Source organism: Strigops habroptila, chromosome 3 (assembly GCF_004027225.2).
Source record: "Strigops habroptila isolate Jane chromosome 3, bStrHab1.2.pri, whole genome shotgun sequence".
NCBI classification, from domain to species: Eukaryota; Metazoa; Chordata; class Aves; order Psittaciformes; family Psittacidae; genus Strigops; species Strigops habroptila.
The window spans coordinates 14,160,541-14,186,958 of record NC_044279.2 but is presented as its reverse complement, the minus strand read 5'-3'; the positions used below and the strand labels follow the sequence as shown (position 1 = coordinate 14,186,958).

Genomic DNA, 26,418 nt, shown 5'->3' with positions numbered 1-26,418 from the left:
CAATAAACTGCACATTCACCCAAGCCAAAATAAATATTAAAGGCCAGGTTTTATTTATAATAGGCAGAGGCAGGGGAGAAGCTTCAACAGGAGCAAGTCCCTGACCAGGAAGTTACAAAGCACTTGCTTCAATTCAGCATAAATAGGATCCTCTGCACCAAAGCATTTATTTCAAGAAGGAAGGATGGGGGGGAAGCTTTTCTGAAACAATATAACAGTATTCTGTAGAGGGGAAGAAAATATAAATCTTAAGTTACAGAAACTTCTTTTGTACTACTTAAAACTGTACGAACCATGAAAACAGCACCGATCCATGGCTGGAAGTAGCTTTTCTAAACCAGTATCGTTTAAGTTTGTCACGAATCCTTTTAGAATTGTTTGTATCACCAAGTGAAAGTACCTACGTAAAACCCTTCTTTCGAGTCAGATAAACATAAAAATATTCAATTACAGTATTTTACACATAATGGTTAAGTTCAGTCAACATTAAATTCAGTTGACAGCTGTAAATGTATGAGAAATTGTGTATTTTTTTTTTACCTAAAAAAAATAAAAAATAAAAAATCCTTATCTAACTCCCAGGGGAGTGTTTAGTTCATTCATTTACATGATCCCCCAGAAGTGAAAGTCTCCATTAGTATAATCCACTAATCCTTTTTGCTCTTCCTTATTTTTATCCATTCCTTTCAGGTGCCATTTCGTTTATAGTTCAACACCTTTCTGCAAACTGTGTAGTTATCACATGGAATTGGAGCTCCATGTTGCTGTGGAACGTTTCCCATGTGGGCAGAGGGGTCCCTGTGGAAGCTCTAGTGTTTCAGAACCACGCTGGTGGCCTGTCCACCCGCCTAAGCCCTGCAGCAGTACACATCCATCCCCCAGGCTGGGAGTACCCAGGCACATGCCACAGCACTTGCTGCTCCTGAACTAATCCACCTACAGCCATTTATTACCTTTGTGCTCTGCTCTCTCACTCTGAGAATAATTAGGCTCTAAAAAAAAACAATTAAGTGATGATGGTAACAAGGAGAAATGTTAATTTAAATCTAAATCTACAGCCTGAAAAGTACCAATGTTGGGTTTCTGTTCAGATCCATAAATGGCAGTAGTTACTCCTTTCCAAGACAGCTAATGGGGTTTTTAAGTCATACAGAAAAAGAGGGGAGAAAAAACAGTTTAAAACAGAAAATGAAAATAGGTAAAGTGGAAATATACAGTAATAAGCAAATAAACCCCGTAAGGAAGTGATCCTTTACATTCCAGGAAACTTGCAATGGCTGGTGAAAAACATTTACTAAGAACGGTACAGCCATTCAGATGAAATCAAGATACCACTTGCAGTTTTAAGGCAAATATCCTTACCTCTTGACTGTAAGCTCGCCTTTTTACTTCTGGGGAACTGTCAGGTGAGGAAATATTCTAAATAAGTAAGAAGAAATTGTAAGTCAATTTCTTTTTTAGCCTGGAGAAATATAAAACACCTCCTTTTAGCAGGAGTACAAATACCAATTTACACAAGAATGTCTGAACTCATTCTCTGAACACAGTGAAATTCACTGTAACTCTCACCTCAAAGTGCATGGTATTTCCATGTATACATGGAGTTACAGGAGTAACTGGCGAATAGATGGGTTTGTAACCATTTCTACAAGCTTCATCTTCCGTTTTTACCCTAGGAGGAGTAGCAAACAATGATGGCTCGGAGGCAGTGATGTCAGCATGAGTCGGTGTGGCATATGGAGAAGGAGTAGGTGTGGAGGTTTCTGAGAATGCAGACTCCAGCAGCTGATAGAGTCTTCGTTTTTTTAGTGGTGTGGTTAGATCTGCATGTTAGAATCAGAGAAGAGATGATCTAGATACAGTAATCACAGTTGTTTATGTACTCATAAACATTATGAATTCCACATTAAAAAATTAGCAACACTACAAAAACCTCTTAAGGGCAGGCTTCCTGAAAGATGAACTCTTAACCACCTCCTGAAAACAAAACTCTTCACAGCCCACATTGATCACTAACTGAAATTTCTGTGAAAGGATAATGGAAAGAACTGTCTATGTTCCCTGAAAAGGGAAAGTCAACTTCTATGCATTTTTAAGACTGTTCATTTAAAAAGTGGAAATTCCAAGTTCGAGACTGCACACAGGAAATGTATGATATACTCTGTATCTTTACAGAAGCGCGTTTAGTTTTTGGCATGTTGTCATTTTTTATTATGCCTACAAACTTACACAGCTTTTCCCCTATGTGCAACATAGGCCCTGAATTTAAAAGGAATTCTGAATACGCTGAACAGCATGGAAAATGAATTTATAATCTAACCTCTTATACTTGTAGTCAAAAACATTAGCCTTTTGCTGACTGTACACAGTATGAGATATGGTGGTTACTTATCCAGTATCAATTATTTATTAAAGGGGGAAAAAATCCCAACCATTATGCAACTAAGCATTCTTCCAAAGAAAGTATAAGGAAAAAGTAAAAGGAAAAATCCCTGGAGTTTTCATTAATGTTACTTAAAAACATGCTCCTCCACATTTACCTACTCTGACAAAGCTCTTATGTACTATACTAGTGAAAGCATCACCTGTTAAAGAACAGCTGTCATTCAGCAATAAAGGACTTTTATTTTCACCATTGATGGCTGGACTTCTAGATCTCTCTTGTGATGGTGAATTAAATCTATCAATCATCGTTGAATTTTCTTCTTCCAAAGCCTGCTTCAACCAACGCTGTAATAAAACAAGTTCAAATCAGTGCCTTAACAGTTTAATGATAACCATTTCAAACCACATTCCACATGACAGAACTGGTTTGCTAACCAGCTTTGTTCTGCCTGAAATCATGCTTGCAAATGAAGACTCATCTTTAATCAATATGGGATGGGAAACCATAATGAAGGGAAGCATTACCTTCTTACAAGAGCCAGTAATGTTTTCCACAGGTTCTTTTTTCCTCCTCTTTTCTGAAAGGAATGGTGAAGTAAAACGAATATAGTGCTTTGGAGTTGAATATACATGTGGGCTGTAAGTGAGACCTGGTAAAGAATTCAGTTGAGTAGCCAGAACTTCAGGGTCCGTAGTTATGCGTAGCGGCCTTTCCGATAGACTGTCTGTAGGCTTCCCTGTTTTATCACTCTTTTCACTTAACCATTCACTGACCAAGTGCTAAATAGAGAGAGAGAAAGAAAATTAGTGTTTTATGAGTGGTTTTATCAGTGGCTTTTAAGATTTTTTTCGTTTAATTACTCGACTGCTACGCAAACCAGAGAACTGCTAAGTTGCCAGTTTGCAAGTTTAAGAACACACAGGGCAAGAATGAGCACAGTGTTACTGCAATAATGGGGACAGCAGAAGGAATCAGTATAGATTTGCTCTATATACCAAAGTTTTCAGGGTTTTACTTTTTGGATTATGTTTGTTGTGGTTGGTTTTTGGGGTTTTTTTCTTTATAAACTAACATTTAGTTCTTTTGTATTTAATTCTCACTGAACATACTATACAAGTGCCCAGAACAACTGTACTTATGATGTGAATTTAGTAACAGAATTCCAAGACAAATTTTAAACTTGTACCTAAGCACCTAAGCTGAAGAGAAACAGTGTTAATAGAACAAAGTAAACTCATCACAAAGCACTAAAGAGAGTAAAGAATCTTCCCTCCAAACATGCACATGATTTTTGAGTGTTTAAATGCATTCGCTTCAGAACAGCCATCTCAGAAGTATTAGAAGTTAATGATTTCCTTTGAGATATTCTATTTGCTACCATTAAAATACCTTCTAAAGGATATGATGAACAAAGGAAGGAAAGGCAATTTTTATTTCAAGTTAACAGCTTTAATTATGTTTTCGTTATGTAAATTATTTCAGCCCATTTAGAAAGTACTTCCCTTAGAAAATATTTGTTCCAAAACTGTTCTGCAAGATATATTTTGGAAGCCTCTTAAAATCCAAAATAACTTTACCCATGCATGTTACACATACCTTTTAAAATCTCTTAATTTCTTACCAGTGAGTGGCTATGTAATGGTGATTTTTAAATAAATGAGTCAACATTTTGTTTTAAAATCCATACACAGCTGCATAGTGATGCAGCAGCCTATGATTTTTTTAAAGCTCTGTTAAAGTCCATCCTCTTCTCCCCAGCCCTTAAAAGACATACCTTCTTTGTTTTAGGATACTTAGTAGGGCATTTATTAAGTGCTGGAGCTTCCATTTCAGTAACCATTTCAGTAACAACAGTTTCTGCTTCAGGCTCAGCTACCAGTGCAGTATTCTCAGTTTCATTGTGTTGTGAAGTTACTTCCACGTCAGGAGAAGACGGCTGGATATCTGAACACATGCTGACAGTTCTGTGACGTCTGCGTTGTTGTCCAATGTGAGTTCTACTCCGTGAGAAGCTTTTTCTCTGTTTAGCTCTATTAACTTTGGCTGGGGTAGGCTTGGTGGCAGTTTCTTCTTTTGCTGGTTCCTGGTACAAAAGAAAAGTCTAGTAAACAGATCCCACACACATGTAAAGCTACATATCTATTTTAAAATAAAATGACAGTTCCCCCTTCCTTTACAGGTCCAAAAAGCCTCTATTTCGCTGCTGTTGTTAGAACTAAAATACTTCAGAGATAGCATTTCTATCCTTCTTTAAACAAACCGCAAGATCTCCTGTGTTTTCCTCCCAAGCACGTCCTCTATCACTGGCAGAGTATTCACACACACCAGTCACTGCTCACATCACCACAGATTTGAGCAAGAACTGCCATACCACGCTCATTCACCCATAAGCTAGAAATCAGCTGCTTACATCATGATGTCTTTCAGTCTAATATCCTTTCTGTAATTTATAGTTTACTAACTGGTTAGCATTTACACAGAAGGTACTTAATAACATGCTGACAGAAACAACCAAAGAAACAACCTGAACTGAGAATCTGTAGGAGTATTTGCAAAGCAAGAAGCATACTAGCATCCAGTGACAATAGAGTAAAAAACTGTTTATGAAACATTAACTATCATCTGCCAGAACTCAGAACAAACTATGACTTAGTAATTATTTTCCTTTAAAAGAAAATAAAGAATTATAATCTGTTCCTGAGTAGCCCAATGAAAAAGCAAATTGTTCTCCACTGGTTATAGAGGGTGCCTAAAGAAAGCAATCTCCTGTGCCTGAAGCCAGCATCAGTAAATACCTCCTATCCTGAACTTCAAAGAGAGACTGAATTATGCAGCTGGGGTGTGTGCTTATCTGCATTAACTGATATAACTGAAATTCCTCATAAATGAATTCTATACATGTTTTCTTGAGAAAAAAAATAAATAAATCAAGAGCTAATACAACATCAAAGAACTATATAAATTTTGGTTAAATATATTTGATCTCAGAGGAAATAAACCCAAGTATTTCATACATCTCAAAGTGCAGCTTGACATCCAAACTGATAAAATATGCCTATTTTAAAGCTAGCTTTAAAATAAAGTTCCGGATAACTACCTGAATAAATTCAGCATCATTGAGAATCTGTGCTTCCTTGCATTCTGATTTAACCTCAGTTTTTGCTGTGCTGATTCTTTCCAAAGCCTGTTCTCTTCTTTTTTCTCTCTTTTCTAGTCTGGCAAAAGCTTGCAGGATAGCTTCCATTTTCCGTTCTTCTCTCGTCTGAGGATTTAATAATAATTATGATTAAGTTTCAGTCTTCATATCTTTCGCATATGTAAATGCTTTTTTTTCTTTTTTTAAGTGCTTCAGAACATGTTCAGTGTGTGTTGACATGAAGATCAACTTCAGCAGAAGCTCAGAGGAAAGGGAGATGTTACAATGACAATGACTGTAATTATTACAGACTTCTGAAGAAAGGCTTGCATTCATACCAACCCTGACAAACAAGAGTAGTCCTGCTTTGGATTTAAGAACTTGCTAAAACAGTGATTTCCTAATAAATCACTGACCTACAAGAATAAAAATAACACACACCTCTGAGCCACTTACTTGCATGTATAGTATTTAAAGACAATGAAACACTAAGGACCAGAAAGATATTTAATACTAATACATGTATGAAACAAACAACAGTAAGCCCCATTAGCCTCTGACCCAATTTTCCAAGTGCCACAAACTACATCAAAACATACAATCAACATCCAGGAATCACTACTCAAAACAAGATAGTACTAGGTCACGCAGAGGAGCTGAATTTTCTGTCTATCCATAATTCAGGTCCTAGTGCTGTACAGAAGCAGATCCCTTCATCTGCACAGAGCTGTGCTTAAGATGATACAGAGGCGGCAGAACTGAGGGCTTCTATTCTCAACTTCTGCGGTTTTCTTTATAAATGCCTGTGGTTCCAAAAGTGCATTGATACCCACAATGCATTTATATCAAATAAAGACTATCTGCAAATATATTGCTTGTATGAGCGAATGAGGAACCGAGGTATGTTTTGGCACTGAACCTGCCTGTCTTTGCTTGGTAAAATACAGACAAACCTGCAGTTATTTGCAATCCTCATAGTGGAGCTAGAGAAATAATTACATCTTTAACTACTACAGCAACTGTGCTGTAACTAAGTTTCATAGAGTGCTTTGCTTTAGTAAGAATACAAACATAAAGTGCCAGCAACCCTCCCCCCCCCCAAAAAAAAAACCAGCCACAAAACCCAGTACATTCAACAGTGTTTGGTGAGAATCATTCCTCAAAAGCATGACAGGACACTGCTGTATGTTAATATCAGAGCTCATGCTGTCATTCTTCAGATTTTGTAAGTAAAATGTGTATTTTAATGAACAGATTTTGCTTTCTGATGTCTCATAAACAAAAGCCTCATCAATTCGGCTACTGACAGAACTGTACGAAATACTGACCAAAAGGAATGTACACCCCATCCCACCCCATCCCCCTTGTTTTCTAAGGTCTGGGCAGATGCAGGCAGCTTTGGTGCCACTTTAAACAAACAATAAAATGAAAGTTCCAAATATTAGTATTTCATTATACAACTTGGCCAAGATTTTGACTGAACTGGTAGTGTCAAGTATCTCACATTTGGCATGCCTAAACAAAACAAGTGCCTTTTAAAATGCCAGTTTCATAACACTGTTCTACCAACCTCACAAAAGTCCTGACTTCCAACACCATCTATAAAAATGGACATTACAAATAACAAGTAGTAATGAAGAGTGAAGAAAATAAAATCTAGATGATTTCTACAACGTCTTTTTTAAAGGCAATAAAAAGTTGTATACATGTGAAGATAAAAGCAGCTTTTTGTCAGAAAGCAATGATCAAGCCAGATGAAGTGCTCTCAAATAGCAAGCCTTGCATTTTAAGCTGAAGTTCATGTAAGGATCTGACTTCAGATATGCTCAGATTCTACAAGCCTACAAAAAGGCAGCAATTAGCATGGGAAGAGCAGGTGTCACTAAGCCTTAGTGACAGCTTTAGGCAACTACTTGCTTCCCAACTTACCATCTTCCTTTTCCTTTCTGCAATCTGCTCCTCTGATTCCATTTCTACTTCATTGCTAATGGGAGTTTTTTCTTCTATATCATCAATAAAATCTGGCTCCTGAAAGATGGAAATGACTGCTTTATAGAAGCTCTACTACTCTTGCAAGCCAGGGAAAACTAAAAGCTACAGAGAACTAAGAATCCTCAGATCACTACATCAAAATTTACTAAGCCAATAAATCAAGACAAAAATGTAAAAAAAACCCCAAATATTCACTTGTATCTTTGTATAAAGCTGTAAATATGATCACCTGCCTAGATCTATTCCATTCTGAGTTTTGACACAATCTGTATCTTTTGTCTTTAGCATACCGATCTTACTGAAATTTTGGGGTTCCATCCCCACTCCCCCACCCCACCAACCACAAAAATACCCCAGAATTAAACCTCCAAAGCAATAGAAACTTTTGGGCACTGTCACTGGCCACTGACCCAGCCACTTTTTAACGAGTCAAAGAATTAGGAGCTTTACATTACACACCCATTAAAAAAAAGGCATTAGTTTTAGTGAAACAGAATGATTGTCAAAGGAGATGTTAACAAACAATTACATCAAAGTTCTTCTCAGCTTGAAAATGTATTCTATTAAAGTCACATTTTCCATTTAAACTCTCCCTACAGAACCTAATGCTGTGTTATACCACACGGAAACACAGGAGTCAGCTAACCAAGAATGGTTCTGTTCTGAAAAACACCACACCCCACCTCCCCAAACCAAACAAGCCCAAACCATGAAAGAGTACCTCTGAAGAGTGCAGTGTTCAACCAGTCCTATATGCAATTTCACTTTTACATAAAGGACTAGAGAAAGTTGGGGGGTGTGTGTTAATATTTGTCTTCAAAGTACACTTACATTTTCCCCATACTTTCTTTACCTTAGCATTATACATTTCACCCCAGGGGAAAAAAAAAGCAAGCTATTAATTGACTGGCTTCTACGTTCAGGTACATGTTTTAACAGCTTTATTCTTCTCACAATTCCTACTGTTACATTTCAGTTTTGAAATACGAGTTCTCCTGTGACTGTTCTATATAAGCACTGTGTACTACATTAAAAGCTAAGGAGAAGGTTCCAAATACCAGTTATCACTTGTTATAGCACACCCCCCCCCCCCCCCCCCCCAGATCATCACTTAAGAAAGTTTAAATAACAGCCTCTCTGGAGATCGTCATTTGTAACAGTCACATGCCATGCCTTCTGGTCATCCAAGTGTGTTTAAGCTATTTAGCTACTAAAACCCAGAACAATCTGATCATCTTATGAACACTGAGGGCCAATACGCTTGTTGTTACCTTATTTCCTTCCCTCTTAAGTGATATGAAAAGAACTAGGAAATGGCTCCCTCACAGAACAACTCCTTTTTCTCTGCCCCTCAATCATCATAAAAAGCTATCATATAGGAAAAAAAAATCACCACTCCCAAAAGAAAAAGATCATCACCGAAATAACCATCTGTTCATGTTTAATGTTTAATAGCTGCTCTGCAAGATTAATGTAATTAATCACAGGCATCTCTCCCACTAGTTCTTTCAAACTGATGTACTAAATGACAGACTACTTTAAAATTTACTACCATTCTGTACCACCAGGTAGCCTCACCATACTATCCATGTATTATCCATTATTTAGCTTCAAAGCACACCTTCCGCATCCCAACTCCCTGAACTACGTTTAGTAGAGCTGAAGAGCTCCATTAAAAACAGATCTGCAGCCAACACTTAATATTCTGGGTTGAAGTTTTATTTCCTATTAGGAGAAGGGCTACTAATTTCTGTGTTTAAAATTCTATGCTCCGAGTAACACATGCAGCTAACCGGATGACACTTCAGGATGGACTGGGAGCTCCTGAAAGCATGACATGAGGCTTTCACATTAGAGATCCACAAAGAAATTCAGAGGAAGAATGTATAGTTAAAACTGGTATAGGAACCAACGTATCTTTATATACAATCAAGTATTAAGGAAAACTGAGAATAGTATAAAAAAAATTCTAAACACTTCAGCCATCATGACTATTTTTTGACAAATCTTCATACCCCCTTCCAGTGACTTGTTAAAATTCCTTTAGTAACTACAAAAGGAAAGTTTTTGTATTTAAAAGCTTTTCTTTCTGATCATCTTTGTGTCAATACCTGGTTATTAGAAATGGACAGCCTGAGGGGAGAGAGCTTCCTTTGTTTATTATCTGCAATTTTTATTTTGGTGGCTGCTCCTTCACAGTCCAACGTGATGTTTTGATTTTGAGTCTCTCTTTCTCTTGAAACATCTTTCTCTTTCTTTCCTTTTTTCCTTCTGGTTTCATATCCAGTATTGATGTTTTCTGTAGGCTCAGAACGTCTGAGAACTGGACATTCAGGATTTTCTTTGAGGCAAGCACAATCCACTTTGTATTTACTGAAAGTAATTAAATACAAGAAGGCGTATTTTGATTAGGCTATGCAGCAATGAGCCTTTTCAATACTAAATCATGCAGGCTGATGATATATTTCACATTGAACATCTGCTATGATGCAAACCAACCATATTAAAAGCAGCTGACTCAAGTTTTCACCAACATATACAGTATTGCTGTAATTCAAAAATCTCATCTATTGGTTAAGAGAATTTGTGGCCATTTGCCACATGGAATTCTTTTAAATTCAAGGTTAGCATTTGCTTAAAAGATGGAAGACATCTAAAACCTGGAATATATACCAGGTGGAAGTATAACCACCACATGTAAGCAATTAACAGACACATGGAAGGCAGAGAGTTCTTGCTTTATACAAAGACAGTAGACGCAATTTACAGAATGAGAACTCAAGAGTCACTTTGTACAATTTTAAGTTCCACCCAGATACACAGGAACTGTATTTGAACACATTCAACTTACACAGGCTGTCAGCTGCAGGTACTAAACACAACTACTATGTACTTCTGAAAGGATAAATAACAAAACCCAAAAATGCCTTATCAACCAGGTAATTTCTCCGGTTGTCTTCATGTGAGGTATGTCTACAACACTTAACAGTGCAAGGTATAGTGAACCAGTCTAAGCCAGAGTTAGATTAACACAGGTAATACTCTATGGACGTAACTTTTCAGGTGCAGAAGTAGTGGAGGCATGTCTGCACAGCACCGCACCCAAGCTGACTTAAGAGCAGACCATAGAAAAGCATACTACCTTGGTGCAGCAAAACGCCAAACAGTTAAGACTGATTCTGGACCCAACCAAGCGCACATACAGAAAAAAGGCTCTTCAATGCTTCAGTTTCCAAGGTTAGTATTAGCCTAGGTGCTCCTGCACAATGTACCTACACCCTAGAACATCTCCTACTAGCCATTACTAGACTCAAAGGCCTTATTTTGCCATCAGATTTCAAAGAGCTGTTTGAATAACAGTTCCTACATACGTAAATGGAATTTAACCAATTATTTGTTTTACCATTTCAAAACAATGCTCACAGATAACGGCAACAGTTTATTAGAGCTTTCCCCAATTCATCAGAGGAGCAGCAATTATGTTCAGGAAAATGTGTAACAGGTTACAGAATCTAAGGCACTAAGCATTCAGTGTATTGCAGCACTCTTAATCATACATTAAACTAACATGATTTATAACTAAATTCCACAGACACTGTACTACAGAGGCACTCTGAAATAAATAGGGCATTACCAAATAGCTCTACATTCTCAAACCTCTACTCTCCCCACACTATGGGACACCTATATACAATATGTTTTCATAGTACATCTTTATTCATATTCATCTAAGTTTGCATCTTTTCCACATCATTTCAAAGTAACTGCAACACTGTTGAAATTAGCAGATATGCAATAATAAAAGTAGAGAAAAAACCCTGCCCACACACACACTGTTCCTTGTAAATACAGTGCTTAAGGAGCCCTGCGTTATTAAAGCAGGCAAGAAATTACATAAAAACAAAGCCACTTTGAATCACAACATAACTTAGTAAGCATCAGATATATTTTACAACAGTATGTTCAAATACTTACCAATTTCCATAATCGAAATCAAACGCTATAGTAATCTCTGCTCCCTTTGGAATGTTATGGATGGAGTAAATATAAAGATGAATTGTTCCATCTTCAATTACATGCCTCACCTATATTCAAGAGAACATCACTGTATTATGATTTATTCTTTTTAAAAGTACATGTATAAAAATCATAGGGATTATCAGTTTGATTTACAGTTGGGAAACCCAAGGAAAAGGGGACTTTAAGTATATAAAACCTGATTTAACTTTTGTATGTGCTCACCTCTGCATTTGGCGTACATGAACGCCTGATGAATCGAGCTTCATTTCCAAAAGTCCTTGCATCAACACACATTTCTAGCCCATGGAATTTGGAATAAAACAAAACAAATGGGTATGGCCTGAAGAAGATACAAGAAAAGCAGAGTTTTTTAATTTTTAAAGATGCTAAGTATCACTTAGTCTTCAGATTAGGCAGCTTTGTAACATGATGCTTGGCATGATACATCTGAGAATGGCATGTTTATATTTAAGCTTCATGATTCTAATTGGTACATTCTCCAAATGTATTCTCAGAACACCGTAAATTTGAGTTACAGCCCTCAATGTAACTCTTCTGCATAGGATCGAAAGAGAGGAACAGGAACAGCGCAGGCCCTTTATGTGGAAGACACCAGGATAAGATTCTTTGTCTTTCTTAAACTCTTCTTGCAGGAGGTCCTAAAATGAAACTGGGGTAGAAATTTAGGTGCCTCACAGAACCATCCAAAAAAATGGAATAAAATAACACCTCCACATCCCTGCCTAACATCCACAGTAACACTAGCACCCAAGTTTCCTCAAGAAACAGAGCATATAAATACTTTGCCAAGACATGCTTAAAGTTCTGCTATTGCATATGCCAGAGAACCCTTTCATCTTCACTGAGCAAAAGCTCTGTGTTTTATCTCCTCCAGCAGGCCTCCTGCAGTTTCCCATGTAGATGTCTATGCAGTTAATGGCAGCACTGAAAATAATCCACAGGAAGAAGGAAGCAGTCACCGATTGCTCAGTAACTTAACCAGCTAGAAAACTCTGGCAGTAAAATGGCTCCAAGCTGACTTGTGTCCAACTCAGTCTCGGCCTGATGAACCATCATGGTTTAAGCATAATCTTCTGGGTGACTCCCTCCAGTTTATATACTGGGCACGACGTGCTGTGGTATGGAATAGCCCTTTGGCTAGTCTGGGTCAGGTGTCCTGTCTCTGCTTCCTCCCGGCTTCCCCTCCTCCCTGGCAGATCATGAGAGACTGAGAAGTCCTTGATCAAGGTAAGCATTACTTAGCAACAACTAAAACACTGGTGTGTTACCAGCATTGTTCTCAGACTGAAGCTGAAGCACAGCACTGCACCAGCTACTAGGAAGGAGAAAAATAACTGTTACAGCTGAACCCAGAACACGGACTTAAAAACTATTTCTCTCACAAAAGAGAATGTCTTTGCCATTACCTTCTGAATTATTTCAAGATGGCAGAGCCTGCCAATCTCTGGTTTAAGGTGCACAACTACCCAACCAAGAATGCAGGAATCCTGTAACCAGGGAGGAACAAAGAAAAAAGAAACTAACTCCTGAACATCCTGAACATCTGGATATCCATAAGGATATCCAGAAGACAAGGGGGAGACCAGATTCCAGCTGCAATTACTTTTTATCAGACAACAGTAAAATGAAAGACACTACTGATAACTAAGACCCTGTCCTGGGTTCAGCTACAGCAGTCATTACAGCTTAAACCACGACAGACCCACTCGTACTTAAGGCAAGAATTTGGCAAAACAGCATTTTAACAGTTACTTTACAAAACATTTGGAATAAACAAACCTTTTAAAGAAATATCCATTAGCTTCAAACTGTTCTCTCAGCATGAACTTCCCTCTGTATTCAATAATAAGTGCATCAGGAGGCAAGTCTTTGGCAGCTTTTAAAATTTTCTTGTTTTTTTGCACGTAGCTCTACAAAGACATAAGTTAATTTATGAAGTATCATTTTCTACGTTTCCCACCATGAACAGCAGATTATACTTTCACAACTAGTACACAATTCTATATGAAGTAAAACCCCCTCCTTTTTATAATTAAACCTCCAGACTGAACTGATCAAACTGTCCTGTTCTTCTGCCAATGCAACCAGTTATGAATTTAGATTCAAAGAATGCTTTAGCCCATGTTCTCCAGTACATGGCTGAACACCAACATATTCATGTTCTCACTAAATCCCTTAGTGCACTTAACTCTCACCACTACTAGGATGAATTGCTGCCCTGTTTTGCATAACTCTTTCAAAAGGCTTCAATTCCTTCAAAGGAAAACAAAACATGCAGACATAAAAGGACATTCATGATTCATTCAAGGAAAAACAGAACAGGAAAAATAACAAAATAATTAGAAAAAAAGAATCCTGAGAGTTTCCAAATTTATTTTCAGATCTTTAGATGGAAGGATGGCTTTTAATTAAAAACCAATACATACCCTGACAATTAGTGAACTCACACCTCTCATAACTGCCATCGCCAATCAAAAAGGAAGTAGCCTCTATGTAGGCAAAAGGCTCTGTAAGCAGGGATATTCCTCTAAGGAGGGTGTCCCATATGCCATGATGGTCTTTGAGGAAAAGAAGCAAAGATGCTTCCATTAATCTGCTACCGTAACTACTCCTCGAGATTTCTGCTACAAAAAGCTAACGTCTGTTACATGGCTCTGATTTTAAGCTGGTAAGTAACTGATGTTAAAGAGAGAAAAGACACTGCACAATTTCTTCATAAACTAGAACTTATCACATCACAATAAAAAGAAATTGGTATCAGAGTATCACCTACCATCAGAAACATCCTTCATGAACTAGTAAATGAAATTCTATTCTGAGTACCTGAACATCCAGAACACCTACCACACTTTAAGAAAAATGTGGACAATTAACATGTTGATACACACAACAGAAAAGAAAAAAAAATATAAAAAAATATAAATATATTCCAACTTCAGTGCTTCTATATACTCTAACCACTCCTGATACTCCTCACAGAGCAGACACAACACCGAAGTTTACTGCATTATGTCCACCACAAAAGACAGTGCAAGGACAATCCAGCGTTCAGGCTCAGACTAACACGTCCGCTATTTTTATGAGAACTGATATGCAAGTGTCAACATAACCAACCAGCGGTGACACAGGATGTATGAAAATCAATTATAAATCCTGAAAAGCTGTTAAAACTCTGCTGCTTAGATCTGGTGAGACAGGATACAGAAAATGAAAAAATTATACACCCCACCCCCTTTTTTTAATAGGGCATCTAAATGACTATCTGTCATGGCACAAACCAGCATGCAGTAACACAACATGGCACAGCTCATTACCTCTACTGGAGGTTTGAACATCAGATTGCTGGTGCTGACTTCTTTTTTGTCATTTCCATTGCCTAATCGCAGAGCTATTTTTTGTGCCTCCCTCTGGACACCCTCACTGTATTGGTTATTATTTGCTTCTTCATAACGATCCATCCATGCCTTGATTTTTGTTTCCCATCCAAAGTTCGAACTGTCAGTAGGATCAATCTCTGGAGCTGAGCCCTAAAAATTAAAGTGACCAGATATTACAAGGTAAGAAAAAGATATTAAGACACAAAATGAAGGGCAAAAGTATGCCACTGATAATTCTGCATTACTTAAAAGCATTGAGTTGAATACAGTAGAATTACATTTGTCCTTTCAGGAATTTTATCATTCCATAAATACCACACAAGTTCAGGCACACATCCCCCCTTCCATACAGATTCTAGGTTTTACTGGGCTAAGAACGGAGAGTGACACTGTTTCCTCCCACAACTGCACTGCATCATGAATCTCTGAGTGCAGCAGTTGGAGGGTCAGATCTCCCTGCCTACTCAACTTTTGTGAACTATGCAAATATAGAGAACTCCCACTTCCATCCTATAATAGATGTGATTTTCCCCTTTCAACCTCATAGATCATACTGTATCATTTTTCTGCTTCACATCTTACTAAACTCTCCTAATCCTACACCTACTATATTAAGGATGTGACTCTAATGTTACAGGCTTTGCACAGACCATTTTTCTCCCCTTATGTGCTCCTCACTAAACAATTTTCTTCTGTGGTGCTTCAGATCCTTTTCCACTTTTAAAGAAAGTGCCATTGTACCTCCTAACCTCACAAGCAGCAGGCAGGCCGCAGCCCACCAATGTGCCCTTTCTATCCACCTGAGCAGAGACACTATTAAATATCAATAAAAGAGCAAGTGGTCCAGCAATTCAATTCACCTGTTCACATTTATTTTGTGCATCAAGAGAACCAAACATACAAACAGCATTCAAAAAGGTGTGATGCTAAGAAAACCATGAAAATCCACAATAGAACCTTATAAACACCATATTCAAAAATCAAACAGATTCTCTTCCCCAACACTGTCTTCACTATTCACGTCACATCTTATACGTTTTAAGTGTAAATTGCGTTCCACGTATTTTTATATATCCCAAGGCTGAATAAACTATGGGAAAGACCTTGTTTTCACACCATGCATATTTTTATCTTGCAGAAAATTTAGAGACTGCTACAACACTTAAATCTTACAAACCAGATATCCCAACACAAACCCTTAAACTGTGCCAGTACTAGTGAGTAGAGCCCCACCAGATGAATACATGGAGGTATGACAGCAGAACCGCCAGTTTGGCTTTCGAATGCAAGATAGCCATTTCATTCTTCTGCTGCTTAGAGCTATGAAAAGTTGGAGCTACTACATTCAAGCAAGGTGCGCACGCAACTTTACTCCCTTGCACAGCCCTAATCCCTCCACTGGCTCTTGAAAACCAAAATTTACACTATACTATTTAAGTTAACTTCGCAGAACAAAGGTGTAGTGCTCATACCTTAATTTAAAATCACTACATGTAGTACATTAGTTATCGAGAGTATTTTAGCACTTAACGTACAGCCCAAATTGTGCTCTTGATGTTTCATATTATTTAAGTAACGTACAATTAAGATGTTTACCCAAAACAAAACCCGAACAAAAATTACATTACCTTTACTCGTGAAGATTTCCTGGATCCTTCTCGAAATGCCTGAAACAAAGTTAGATATTTATATTTTCTGAAGGCAACTCAAAACCTCGTAAGGATTTCAAAAATCTATTAACGAATTAACAGCTTTTCAATGTGGGCTACTCAAAAAAAGTGCAAAATTATGATGACAGAAAAAAATATGTTGAAATCTCAAGAAGGCAACAGGTTACATCTCACAAAGGCTATTTTAAAAACCAATGTGGCATTCCAAGCTAAGTGCATACTGGATGTCAGAGCTGTGGTCCAGGTACCCCTACCTTTCTCCCATATTACAACATGACTCTCTAGAATTTCAGAATTCATGGTAACGTAACTGAAAAGTTACTTATGGAACAGCCCATAGTTATCAGGTAAACCTGTAAACTGCCCACATCCCTCACTACCCTATTTGTGGTAAGAGGGGAGGGGGAAGCATGTGTCACACATGTCCTATTATGTTAACTTTTGAAAGAAGTCTGTCACTCTACAACAAAATCTCCTTTAGATCATCTCACACAATGCTGGGAGGTAACAGAATACTACGTGGCAGTGAATTTGTAACTCAGAACCGTTCCATTCAAAGGAAACATTTTACTCAAGATTTCCAAAGAAATATCAATAATTCTGACTTCAAGTTTTAAAAGTCAAAATTCTCATCCAAACCAGTGAAAGTGAACTGTAGAAAGCAATTGTATTGTACTTCTTCACATATATTACATCTGTCTTCACATACTGTTTACACCTGTACCTAAATATGTCAATATCCTGTTTTTCAAAGGATTTTAGTGGCTAACTTTCTGACAGCACACTTCCACACAATTTCAACTTAAATAAATGGACATGAAGTCACACTCGGAAAACTGACAGCAAATGTTCCTGAACTGCAAACAGCCACAACTGAGGACTTTCAGACACAAAATTCTTCTTTGGGTATTCAAAGCTTGTTCTGCCTCACCTCCAACTATATCAAGCGGTTCACTACATGCAATTCCTCCTTTGAATTCTGCCTCAGTTACAAAATTAACTTTCATGGCTTGTAGATACTAACTTGAATTAAGGGCAGGGGAGGCAGGAAGATTTATCACTTACTGCAGAGTATTACATTTCAAGCTAAACCCACGTTGTTAAATATTATTAGTAACAATAGCCTGATTTTTAAAACCAGTCTCTCTTGGTAAAAGCTGTCACACAGATACGATTTATAACATTTAGACTTATAAAAAGAGAAACCACGTTCACTTACTTTTTTACATTTTGCTATGTTCTGTTCTTTCTCTCCACTTTTTTTCCTTTTCTTATCATTGACTTTTGTAACTCTTGTAGCAGTTAAAGTAATTGTAGTTGGTGTATGTTGAAAAGCAGTATACAGTTCCACAGGAACCTCATCACCACTCTCTGTTGCACTGGTATCCCCATCTTTAAAACAAAGAATATTCTGTAAACAATCATACTGCGGAAAGAACATTCACTCCTTACTCTACACCTGCTTTCGAAAAACAAAACTGGATACTGACAAACGCTTCAAGCACTCACATGTAAAATTCACCAACAGTTGCAACAGCAAGAATATGAATGACCAATGAGAAGCTGGTAATTAACAGATGTTTGTAATACCAGGTAAGAAAGGTACCACATTAATTCCATTCTCTGAATGAACTTATATTATCATATTCTATCATAAGCAAAATTAGACTCACAACAAAAATGGAAAAACATTTGTTTGTTAACTCATTCACTTCTATATAGCTTCTACTCGTAATATGGCTTTAGGATTCTCTCAGATGACTGTATTCTAGAGGAGATTAGAATTAATGACAGCCCAGCATTTCTTGTGAAGCCCCATTAATCACTCATGCATTAAGTTGTAATCAACAATTTCAGCTGCAATTTGCAGTGTCAAGTGCCTTTTTCAGGATAAATATGTAGATTTAGCCCAAAGCTTTCTCTACTCAAAATCCCCTAACAGTACCATCCTGCTACTCAGGGAAGAGAAAAGGGAAGTCTATTTTATTTGTTAAAACAAGAGCATAAACACACTGACGTATTTTTCCTTTGTGCTGTGTACCCACAGACCTAAAAAGCCAAAGCCTTAAATTTAGCATACATCAGCATTTATGTCAGACAAATACATTTCCTGACCTGAAACGGGATTACCCTAGTTCTGTCAAGATGAAAGGCTGTGAAGTATTGGGAGGCTTTGAAGAGAGATCGTGCACACAGATAGGAGACTGCTGTTCACATGTGCGCAGTAGAGACTTCTCACATTTTAGCAGCTTTCCCAAATATCCTGCCTTCGGTAAATGCATTTCACACTAAGCAAGACTTTTTCTGGAACTGCACAGAAGGCGGCTTTACAAATATTTAAAGTGAGAGCACATTCCTTCTGAGCTCAGAAGGATGTTGCCTTAATCAGTGCACTCAACAGTCCTAATTCCTGAAACCTTCTTTACTAAATAAAGAACTCCAGCTACTGGTTACTCTGGATTTTTCTTGCTCACAACATTCCTTACCAGGATTCTTCTGTGCATAATAAGCAATCCAATTTTACCATCTTGGTTGTTGTTTTGAACAATTTATTAGGCACATAATTATACTTCATATATTAGGAACGGATGATGTTTTCTGAATGTTTACATGTCTGCTCGGACGAGCATCAAAACACACACAGAAAGAAGCAATGGCTAATCAAAGAAGAATGAACAGCAGAATAACCAAAGATTGAGAAATGAAAACCCAAAGCCCTCTTGAAATTGTCAACGTTGATAGTCCATACACTAGTGCTTACAGAATCACTGTCACAGCCAAACACCTCTACCCCTGAAAGCCCACAAAACACTGTCTTCTTTAGGGAAGCAACATTTCAATGTTGTCTACTATAATGTGCCCTAACTTACTGGGAAGAATAATTACCTCAACCGAACCTATAATTACATAGAGTTGTTTTGAGACACTCCTTCCCTTCCCAACCTACATAACCTGCTTTCACTTTGAAGAGCCTTGGTAAAGCACACTAAGGGAAGATTTTGCATCTTGGAAGGCAAGATACATAGTCTCTAAATTTCACAAGAAGTTATGGGCCCAGACTCATTTCACCATAGGCAGCGATTTCATCAGCACGGATTTCAAGACCAGACAGCTTGAAGCAACATCCTTGAACAAGCTACACGTCTAGATACTGTATCTTAAAAAAAAAGAACAACAAAACAAACAACCCCAAACAAACAAAAAACCCCACAACAAAACAAAAGCAAAATACCACCCAACAAACAAACAATCCCAGAACAACAAGAAACCAAACCCAAACTATCCAGGCTGCAATTGAGCAGGGGCTTCAAGAATGTGCTCACTCCACTGAACCTCAGTAAGCAATCGAATGCACAGTAAGCTGCATCAGAATTGCACTTTTATACCTAAACAAGACCAGCACCACCACATACAACCACAGGCCCCAGAACAAGAGGTTATAAATCGTTGCCGGGGAAAAAAGTGATGTGGTTAAGCATAAAAGTTTAAGACTCTTACCCAATTTCCTAGCATGCGAAATGTTCATTTAAAGGCTCTTTTCTTAAGGCAAACCAACTGATCTACTACTTGCTCCCCACTGTTCAGCTTTCAATACAAGATGGCTGCACCAGCAACTCTTTAGACAATTTTACAATAAAAACCACTATACTGTATTCTCATATCTAAATGATAAACCCTATTTTATGTAAGTCTAAAGAAAAAAAGACCTATATAAACACATACTTTCTCTAAGAGCATCCAAATAATGCAATCTTACTTTTAACCAAACACCTGTAACTTACTACTAAGTTACAAGTAACATCCTTCTGTTGAATACTTAAAAAATTGAATAGATACATTCAAAATAATGCTATTTTCACTTTTCCTACTTGAATCATCCATGAAAATTGGCCATTTTTACTAATGTCTCCTAGTAGGCAGTTCACACCCAGAACTACTGTAATTCTGACTGAACTATGTAATATCAGTCAACATAAAAAAAAAAGTGCATTTAGCCAAGCAAATGCATTGGCTAATTATAATTAACTAGAGACACAAGCACACATTCAAGTTATGTATTATAAATCAGAGATACGATTTCAAAGTAGTACATATTAAGTTCAGGAGGATGACTTCCACCTAAATTATGACTTTCGTAATAGAGCTTCAAAATATCACCTGTCAATCAAGAAACCCACAACATTTTGGTGATGGCTGGACAGAACTCCTGACAAGTTAATCCAGCAGAGTTTTGAAATTCTATAAATGCTAGGAGAGCTCATTTCATAAAATACAGACATCAAAATAGATACATGCACTACACACCTCACCTTGTTATCAAAGGCCAAAAAACCCCCAAATCATCATCTAACTGTACTGCCCAAGTTTAGCAATTTTTCTCATCATACTCAAAAACACACCAATACACACGCACAAATCTACAGCCAACCAATCAGAATTGGATCCCCTCTCAAAACTATGAATTTCAATTATGCAATTCTTTGAGACAGGAACATCACCTGCAATGGAAGAGTTTTAAAAGAATAGTACAGTCTATATTACGAAGTATGAAAAAATGACAGAGTTGTGAAGAAGAAATTTTCCATAAAGAAAACAGACTTTGTAACCCTCTCTTATCTCAGAAGAAACCTGAACGTTTTCCATCTTATCTTCAGTAGCTTACTCAAAGTAGTCTGGTTATTATAAACGTCACATTTCATTCCTGTGAAACTTTAACTGTGTTCAAACAGATCGAATTATTCCACAATGATAAGAAAAAAAGGTAGTGGCAACAACCTTTAATAAAACACATGAAGTGCAACAACTCTGATAGAAAGTTATCTCAGTAACGATAAAGTCAAGTAAAAGGCATTAATTCACCAAACTTTATATGCAGAAGGCTATCAAAATTGAAGGAACAATGTTTATACACTTTGAAGTCTATACAGTTGATACGTACTTATTTTATAACCTTTACTACACAGAAACTTTTAAGCTTTACTCACCTGACATATTTTCCCTTTTCCTTCGTTGCAACAGCACTGCCCTTTCTTTATCTAAACTCCTGAAATTGAAAATAAGTTTTATTCCATTCTTCACACTTACACATCAATACATCTAAGTATTAAAACAGACCTTTTCATAGTTAACATTTCCATTAACTATTTCAGAATAAACAGTAAACTAGCTGAATGTTTAGACACTTAGAAAAACGTAAGTTGTGCACTGTTCTATTCCGCTTCATTGCAAAGCACCTACAAGTATCCAAACCACTTGAAAACATAATGGAACTTGGTATCTCACAAGAAAGAATGGCAGTTGGCCCATGGACTACAGCTAAACAATACACTATTTTCCTGCAGATTCTTCAAAACAATAGGCACAATATAAGGTCCAAACTATTTCACAGAAATAAAAGAATCATTTATTGGCAATTAAAATGTTCTGAACACATGTCTTGTCTTCATTGTTCAATTAATAATCTGCAACGTAACTTAACAGCTTTTTATATTCTACATCACAGGACAACTATGATGACAGTCAGACATAAACTACTTACTACCACACAAAATACCCTCCTTGTTATGTCATAGGACATTTGAGGGGGTGGGGGAGCATACAAATAACCATTCCAGAGCAAGAAATCCTCCAAGTAAGCATTGCAGCATATTGGAATGTAGTCATAAAAATAAAAGACACTAAGAAATATGGGTTCTCAACATAGGACAGCCATGAAATGAAATATGGAATAGGTTGCCTATGTACTGGTCAGCCTAAGATAAGATCCAGGAATTACTGCTGTTTCGATAAGCTTTTTAAGGGTTTATCCCTGCTGCCTAGGGAGGTGAAAGAGTCGACTGCTGGGAAGAAGGGAACGGAGACTGGTAAGATCATCTACATCAGAAATGCAGCCCCTTTAACTAGAATTGTGATTATGCTACATGGTCTGTGTTTTATTTGCTGGTTGTTCCAGTACCTCCTTTTTTCATATTCTTTACTCAATCTAGTTAGAGTTCAAAATCAACCAAACTACTCACCTTGGTTGACAACGTTCACACAGATATATGTCAGGAATATGCTGCCTGTCAATCCCCATGCAGTCAATGTGCTGCCAGACACTTGGAAAAAGAAAAAAAAAAAAAAAAAAAGGAACAAAAATCACCCTTTTAAGTACAATTTTTAGAACTGTGTGCAGAATACACACACACACATGCAGACAAACAGACACAGAGTGCAAGCCGTTCTTTTTTTCATCATGATCTTTTACTCAGATTGAATACTGCCTAAAACTACATCTCAATCACTGTCTTCGCCACCACTCTGCTAGCTGATTTTCTATTCCACTGATCACTGCAATTCCAATCTTGTGGCTGTCTCTCGGTGTCTCTCTGCTTCTTTAGACTCACTTTCCCTCTTGGAAATCTTTCTCTAACACTGGAAATAAAAAATGGTAAATTATCACAATAGAGAACAAGATAGAGACAAACACCCTCAACAACAAGACTTATGCTCTATGCTGTAACAAGAGTTTTGTTTTTAAGTAAAAGGATTCTATATACTTAAAATAGTATTTTTATTTTTCTATGTTATATATACACAAATATTTTTATTTACTTATATATTTTAATGGAAAATATGAATACATGTTTTTATACACACATTCCACGTGACTGGTAGCACTGTTGTGTAGCACAGGAAGAGCTTTAGCTGCTTCCCACTGTCAGAGAAGAGATGCTCCGTGCAATACTGCAGGCTAGCCTAGGACAGACTTCATGCTCATCCCCCCATTGCCAGAAGGAACTGGGACACAAAAATCATTGTTATCTTGCCACTTGTGAATTTATCACAACTCTCTCCAGCTCCTCATGGAGAATCTCTTCTTCAAAAGAAGCAAACTCTACCCAACTGATGACTGCCTACAGCTCCACTGCTGAAACAACATCTTAATACATTTCAGAATAAGCAAAAAGGCTATCAGAATCAAGGACCATCAAAAATTAGTAACAAGTTTGTTATGTAAGCAGACAGAAGAATGGAGCGCAAATTAATGTTTTAATTAGATAACAATCGTTTTAGAAATACACAATGATCTAATAAATTCAGAAGTATTCATTAATCATACTAAGTGCAGAAACAGGAAATTTGTCTTCTATTAAATGCATCAGCTCTAAAAATTTCTAAGATCATTTTTCTGAGTCCAAGTATTTAATAGCACGCACTTATTTGCTATGACCAAGCAGGTGCTTAAGCACAAACAGAAATTAAATGTTTAAACTTCAGCTTCTCCAGGAAGAATCCAGGTTAATCTTTTCACAGCTCTGAAAATTCTTAAAACTGTGTCCTTTGAAAATTAAGAATTCTTATCACAAAGATCATGCACAGAGAAACCAGTATTTGAGAAGTTTCTTTCAGATTATTTTGCATTCTGCAAGTTACCTGATTCACATATATGTAATTTACAAAAACACTTTATTGCTCAGTACATGCAGATTAGGAACTAATCCCTAGGTCTTCATTTCATATTAACAACTTGAACGGAACAAAGAGATCTCTTTTTTTGGGGGGGGAGGGAGGGAAATACCTTTATTGAGCAACAATGCACAAGAAAAGGCACAAACAAACTAGTAATTATTTTTTTTAAGTAATTTTTACCTTTTAAATTATTTTAATATCCATTACCTGCATTTGTCACAACAGATCATATATCCGTCATCATGTGTAAAGCCACAAATGCATCTGGTAATATCAGTTCCATAGCTTCCATCCTCTGACGTACTGATGGTAGTAGCACTGGAGGTTTCATCAAAGTTGGGAGTGGTAAATATGCCTACTTCATTCTTGCTTATAAGCACTGATGGAGGAGGAGAAGCTGGAGGCGTTGGAGGCGGCCGAGCACCATAGTTATGGTCCTAGATTTTTGTGGAAAGATAAGTTATAGCTCTTAAAATATTCATACACTGAAGGTTATTTAAGCCAAAGTAAGAATTCACTTTGTAAAGGACTTCGGAGACTTCTTATTTTTCAGTTAAGTTTAAAACTTTATTTCTGCCACTGCTCATTCTTGTTTTTTACCTTCTCAACTATGCTTTTCATATAAGTGCATCATGTTCTGTATTCTGTTTCTAATCAACCATCTTTAGTCAACCTACCCAACTCCCAGTAAGATATAAAAATGTCAACGTGAATCAGAGTTTTTCCAGTTAAGAACAGCACATTTTACATAATCTATTTTTTACAGAATACTTAGCATGAAACTTACTGCATAGGGCAAACCAATGTAACTGTGTGAATGCGAGCTGCTGGTATACAACTGGTGCGGATAACTGTTCGATTTTTCAACTACCACAGGGCTAGCTTCTACAGATTCTGGTCTGCAAGGCAAAAAACAGAAATGCAATTAATATGTCATTTATATTAATATATTAAAGGTACTTGTTGCACAACTTCTAATTAATTGCCTGCTGATCCTGTTTAAAGGAGCACACAAAGGGGGGATGGGGTAGAGGGACAGACTCACACACCCCTAACAGCCCCTTCACTCCAAAAAAAGAAGGGGTGGTAGGAGAGGGAGAAACCCTCTTATTTCATTTAAAATTAAGCTTCCACAGCAGCACAGAACTTATGCCTCTTTAGAGCTACAAAATTTTTCTCTCAAAAAAGCGCATGCTGAATCACATGACAGAACCTGCAAATCTGGGACAAAAAAGCGTGTTACACACTTTGTCAGGGAGTCATCATGATGTACGCCCACGCCTGGAGAGTTGTAACAGAAGCTGCAGAAAGGACTTCAGCTTAATCATGTCAAAAGATAGAAGCAGAAATGCAGAGCTGCAAACCGACACAACCCTGCACCACCACCAATCCTACTCAGTTCTGCAATGACATCTAGCGGCAGCATTACTGCACCCCCACAAGCATCCATACAGACCCGTAGTCAAGGCAGGAGGGTGCGGTTCCTACAAACACAACTCACTAGTAAGGCAAACCTATGTAAAAAAGGCAGCTTCCCGATTTATCTTGAAATAGAAAAGGAAAGGTAAGAAACTGCGAGAGAAGGTTTGGTAGTGAAAAGCAGTACCTTCTTTAACAGGCAAGCTATGGTTTACATGCACTAAACTGCAACATGAAAGACAAAAAACATAAGGCAGACTAAAATAGATCTTTCTGAGCACAGGAAATTATACCATTACCTTTCCTCAGCAGTTACATTCATATGCGCATGCAAGCATTTATCTAGACACTCTCATGACAGAGAGACACTTTCAGTCAGTAACTTGTAGCTTTTTCACTGCACCATATGATTTAAATCACACCAAGACAAGCTTCAAATGAACCTAGTTACCTAAACATTCTGGGTTTGCTTGGGCTGGTTTTTGGTTGGGTTTTTTTTTTCCCTTGAAAGGCAGGACAAAATATTAACATTGAAAACTGAAGTGGCTTTTGACTCGCATCACAGATCAAGCCTTGTTCACTTTCTCATTTTAGTTTCATTGTGCATGAAGTCTACTTCCCATCACAAACACCTTAATTCCTTGAACTGAGTTTTTACATTAAGTTGGTATTTCTGAATCTTAAGTTTAAACAAAAAAAACAAAGTTTTTTTTCTTAGACATTAAGATATTAAAGAGGCTTTTTTGTTATGCCATAAAGTGATACTAATTTGATTTAAAAGGACACCAGCAACTTACATTTGTGGATAACATTTTTTCTATGAATATAATGAATCATTTGCTTTCTGAAAACAATATACAGTATTTTCACGTCTGCCTTCAAGTGCCCTACTACTAATGGGCCCGTTTCCCCATGTGAGTTTACTAAATGGCAAAATTAAAGTCA

General features: G+C 37.3%; 1 protein-coding gene across 14 annotated transcripts in view; it reads right to left on the bottom strand.

Moving 5' to 3' along the window:
• Positions 1–26,418, bottom strand: part of KMT2E (lysine methyltransferase 2E (inactive)) — a 59,493-nt gene that overhangs the window by 8,893 nt on the left and 24,182 nt on the right. For 4 of the 14 annotated variants that reach the window (XM_030478844.1, XM_030478843.1, XM_030478850.1 and 1 more), the window contains 19 exons: positions 24,842–24,953; positions 24,262–24,491; positions 22,620–22,700; positions 21,588–21,646; positions 17,822–17,994; positions 16,561–16,599; positions 15,793–15,858; positions 14,870–15,082; positions 13,335–13,465; positions 11,757–11,874; positions 11,490–11,599; positions 9,626–9,887; positions 7,452–7,550; positions 5,484–5,648; positions 4,161–4,469; positions 2,911–3,165; positions 2,586–2,730; positions 1,570–1,823; positions 1,363–1,419 (listed from right to left, as the gene is read on the bottom strand). In XM_030478844.1, coding sequence (XP_030334704.1) covers positions 1,363–1,419; positions 1,570–1,823; positions 2,586–2,730; positions 2,911–3,165; positions 4,161–4,469; positions 5,484–5,648; positions 7,452–7,550; positions 9,626–9,887; positions 11,490–11,599; positions 11,757–11,874; positions 13,335–13,465; positions 14,870–15,082; positions 15,793–15,858; positions 16,561–16,599; positions 17,822–17,994; positions 21,588–21,646; positions 22,620–22,700; positions 24,262–24,491; positions 24,842–24,953 — 2,878 coding nt within the window. Of the gene's footprint in view, positions 1–1,362; positions 1,420–1,569; positions 1,824–2,585; positions 2,731–2,910; positions 3,166–4,160; positions 4,470–5,483; positions 5,649–7,451; positions 7,551–9,625; positions 9,888–11,489; positions 11,600–11,756; positions 11,875–13,334; positions 13,466–13,981; positions 14,114–14,869; positions 15,083–15,673; positions 15,717–15,792; positions 15,859–16,560; positions 16,600–17,821; positions 17,995–21,587; positions 21,647–22,619; positions 22,701–24,261; positions 24,492–24,841; positions 24,954–26,418 lie in introns of those variants that run through there. The other 10 variants (XM_030478847.1, XM_032919796.1, XM_030478846.1 and 7 more) reach the window with 6 other exon arrangements.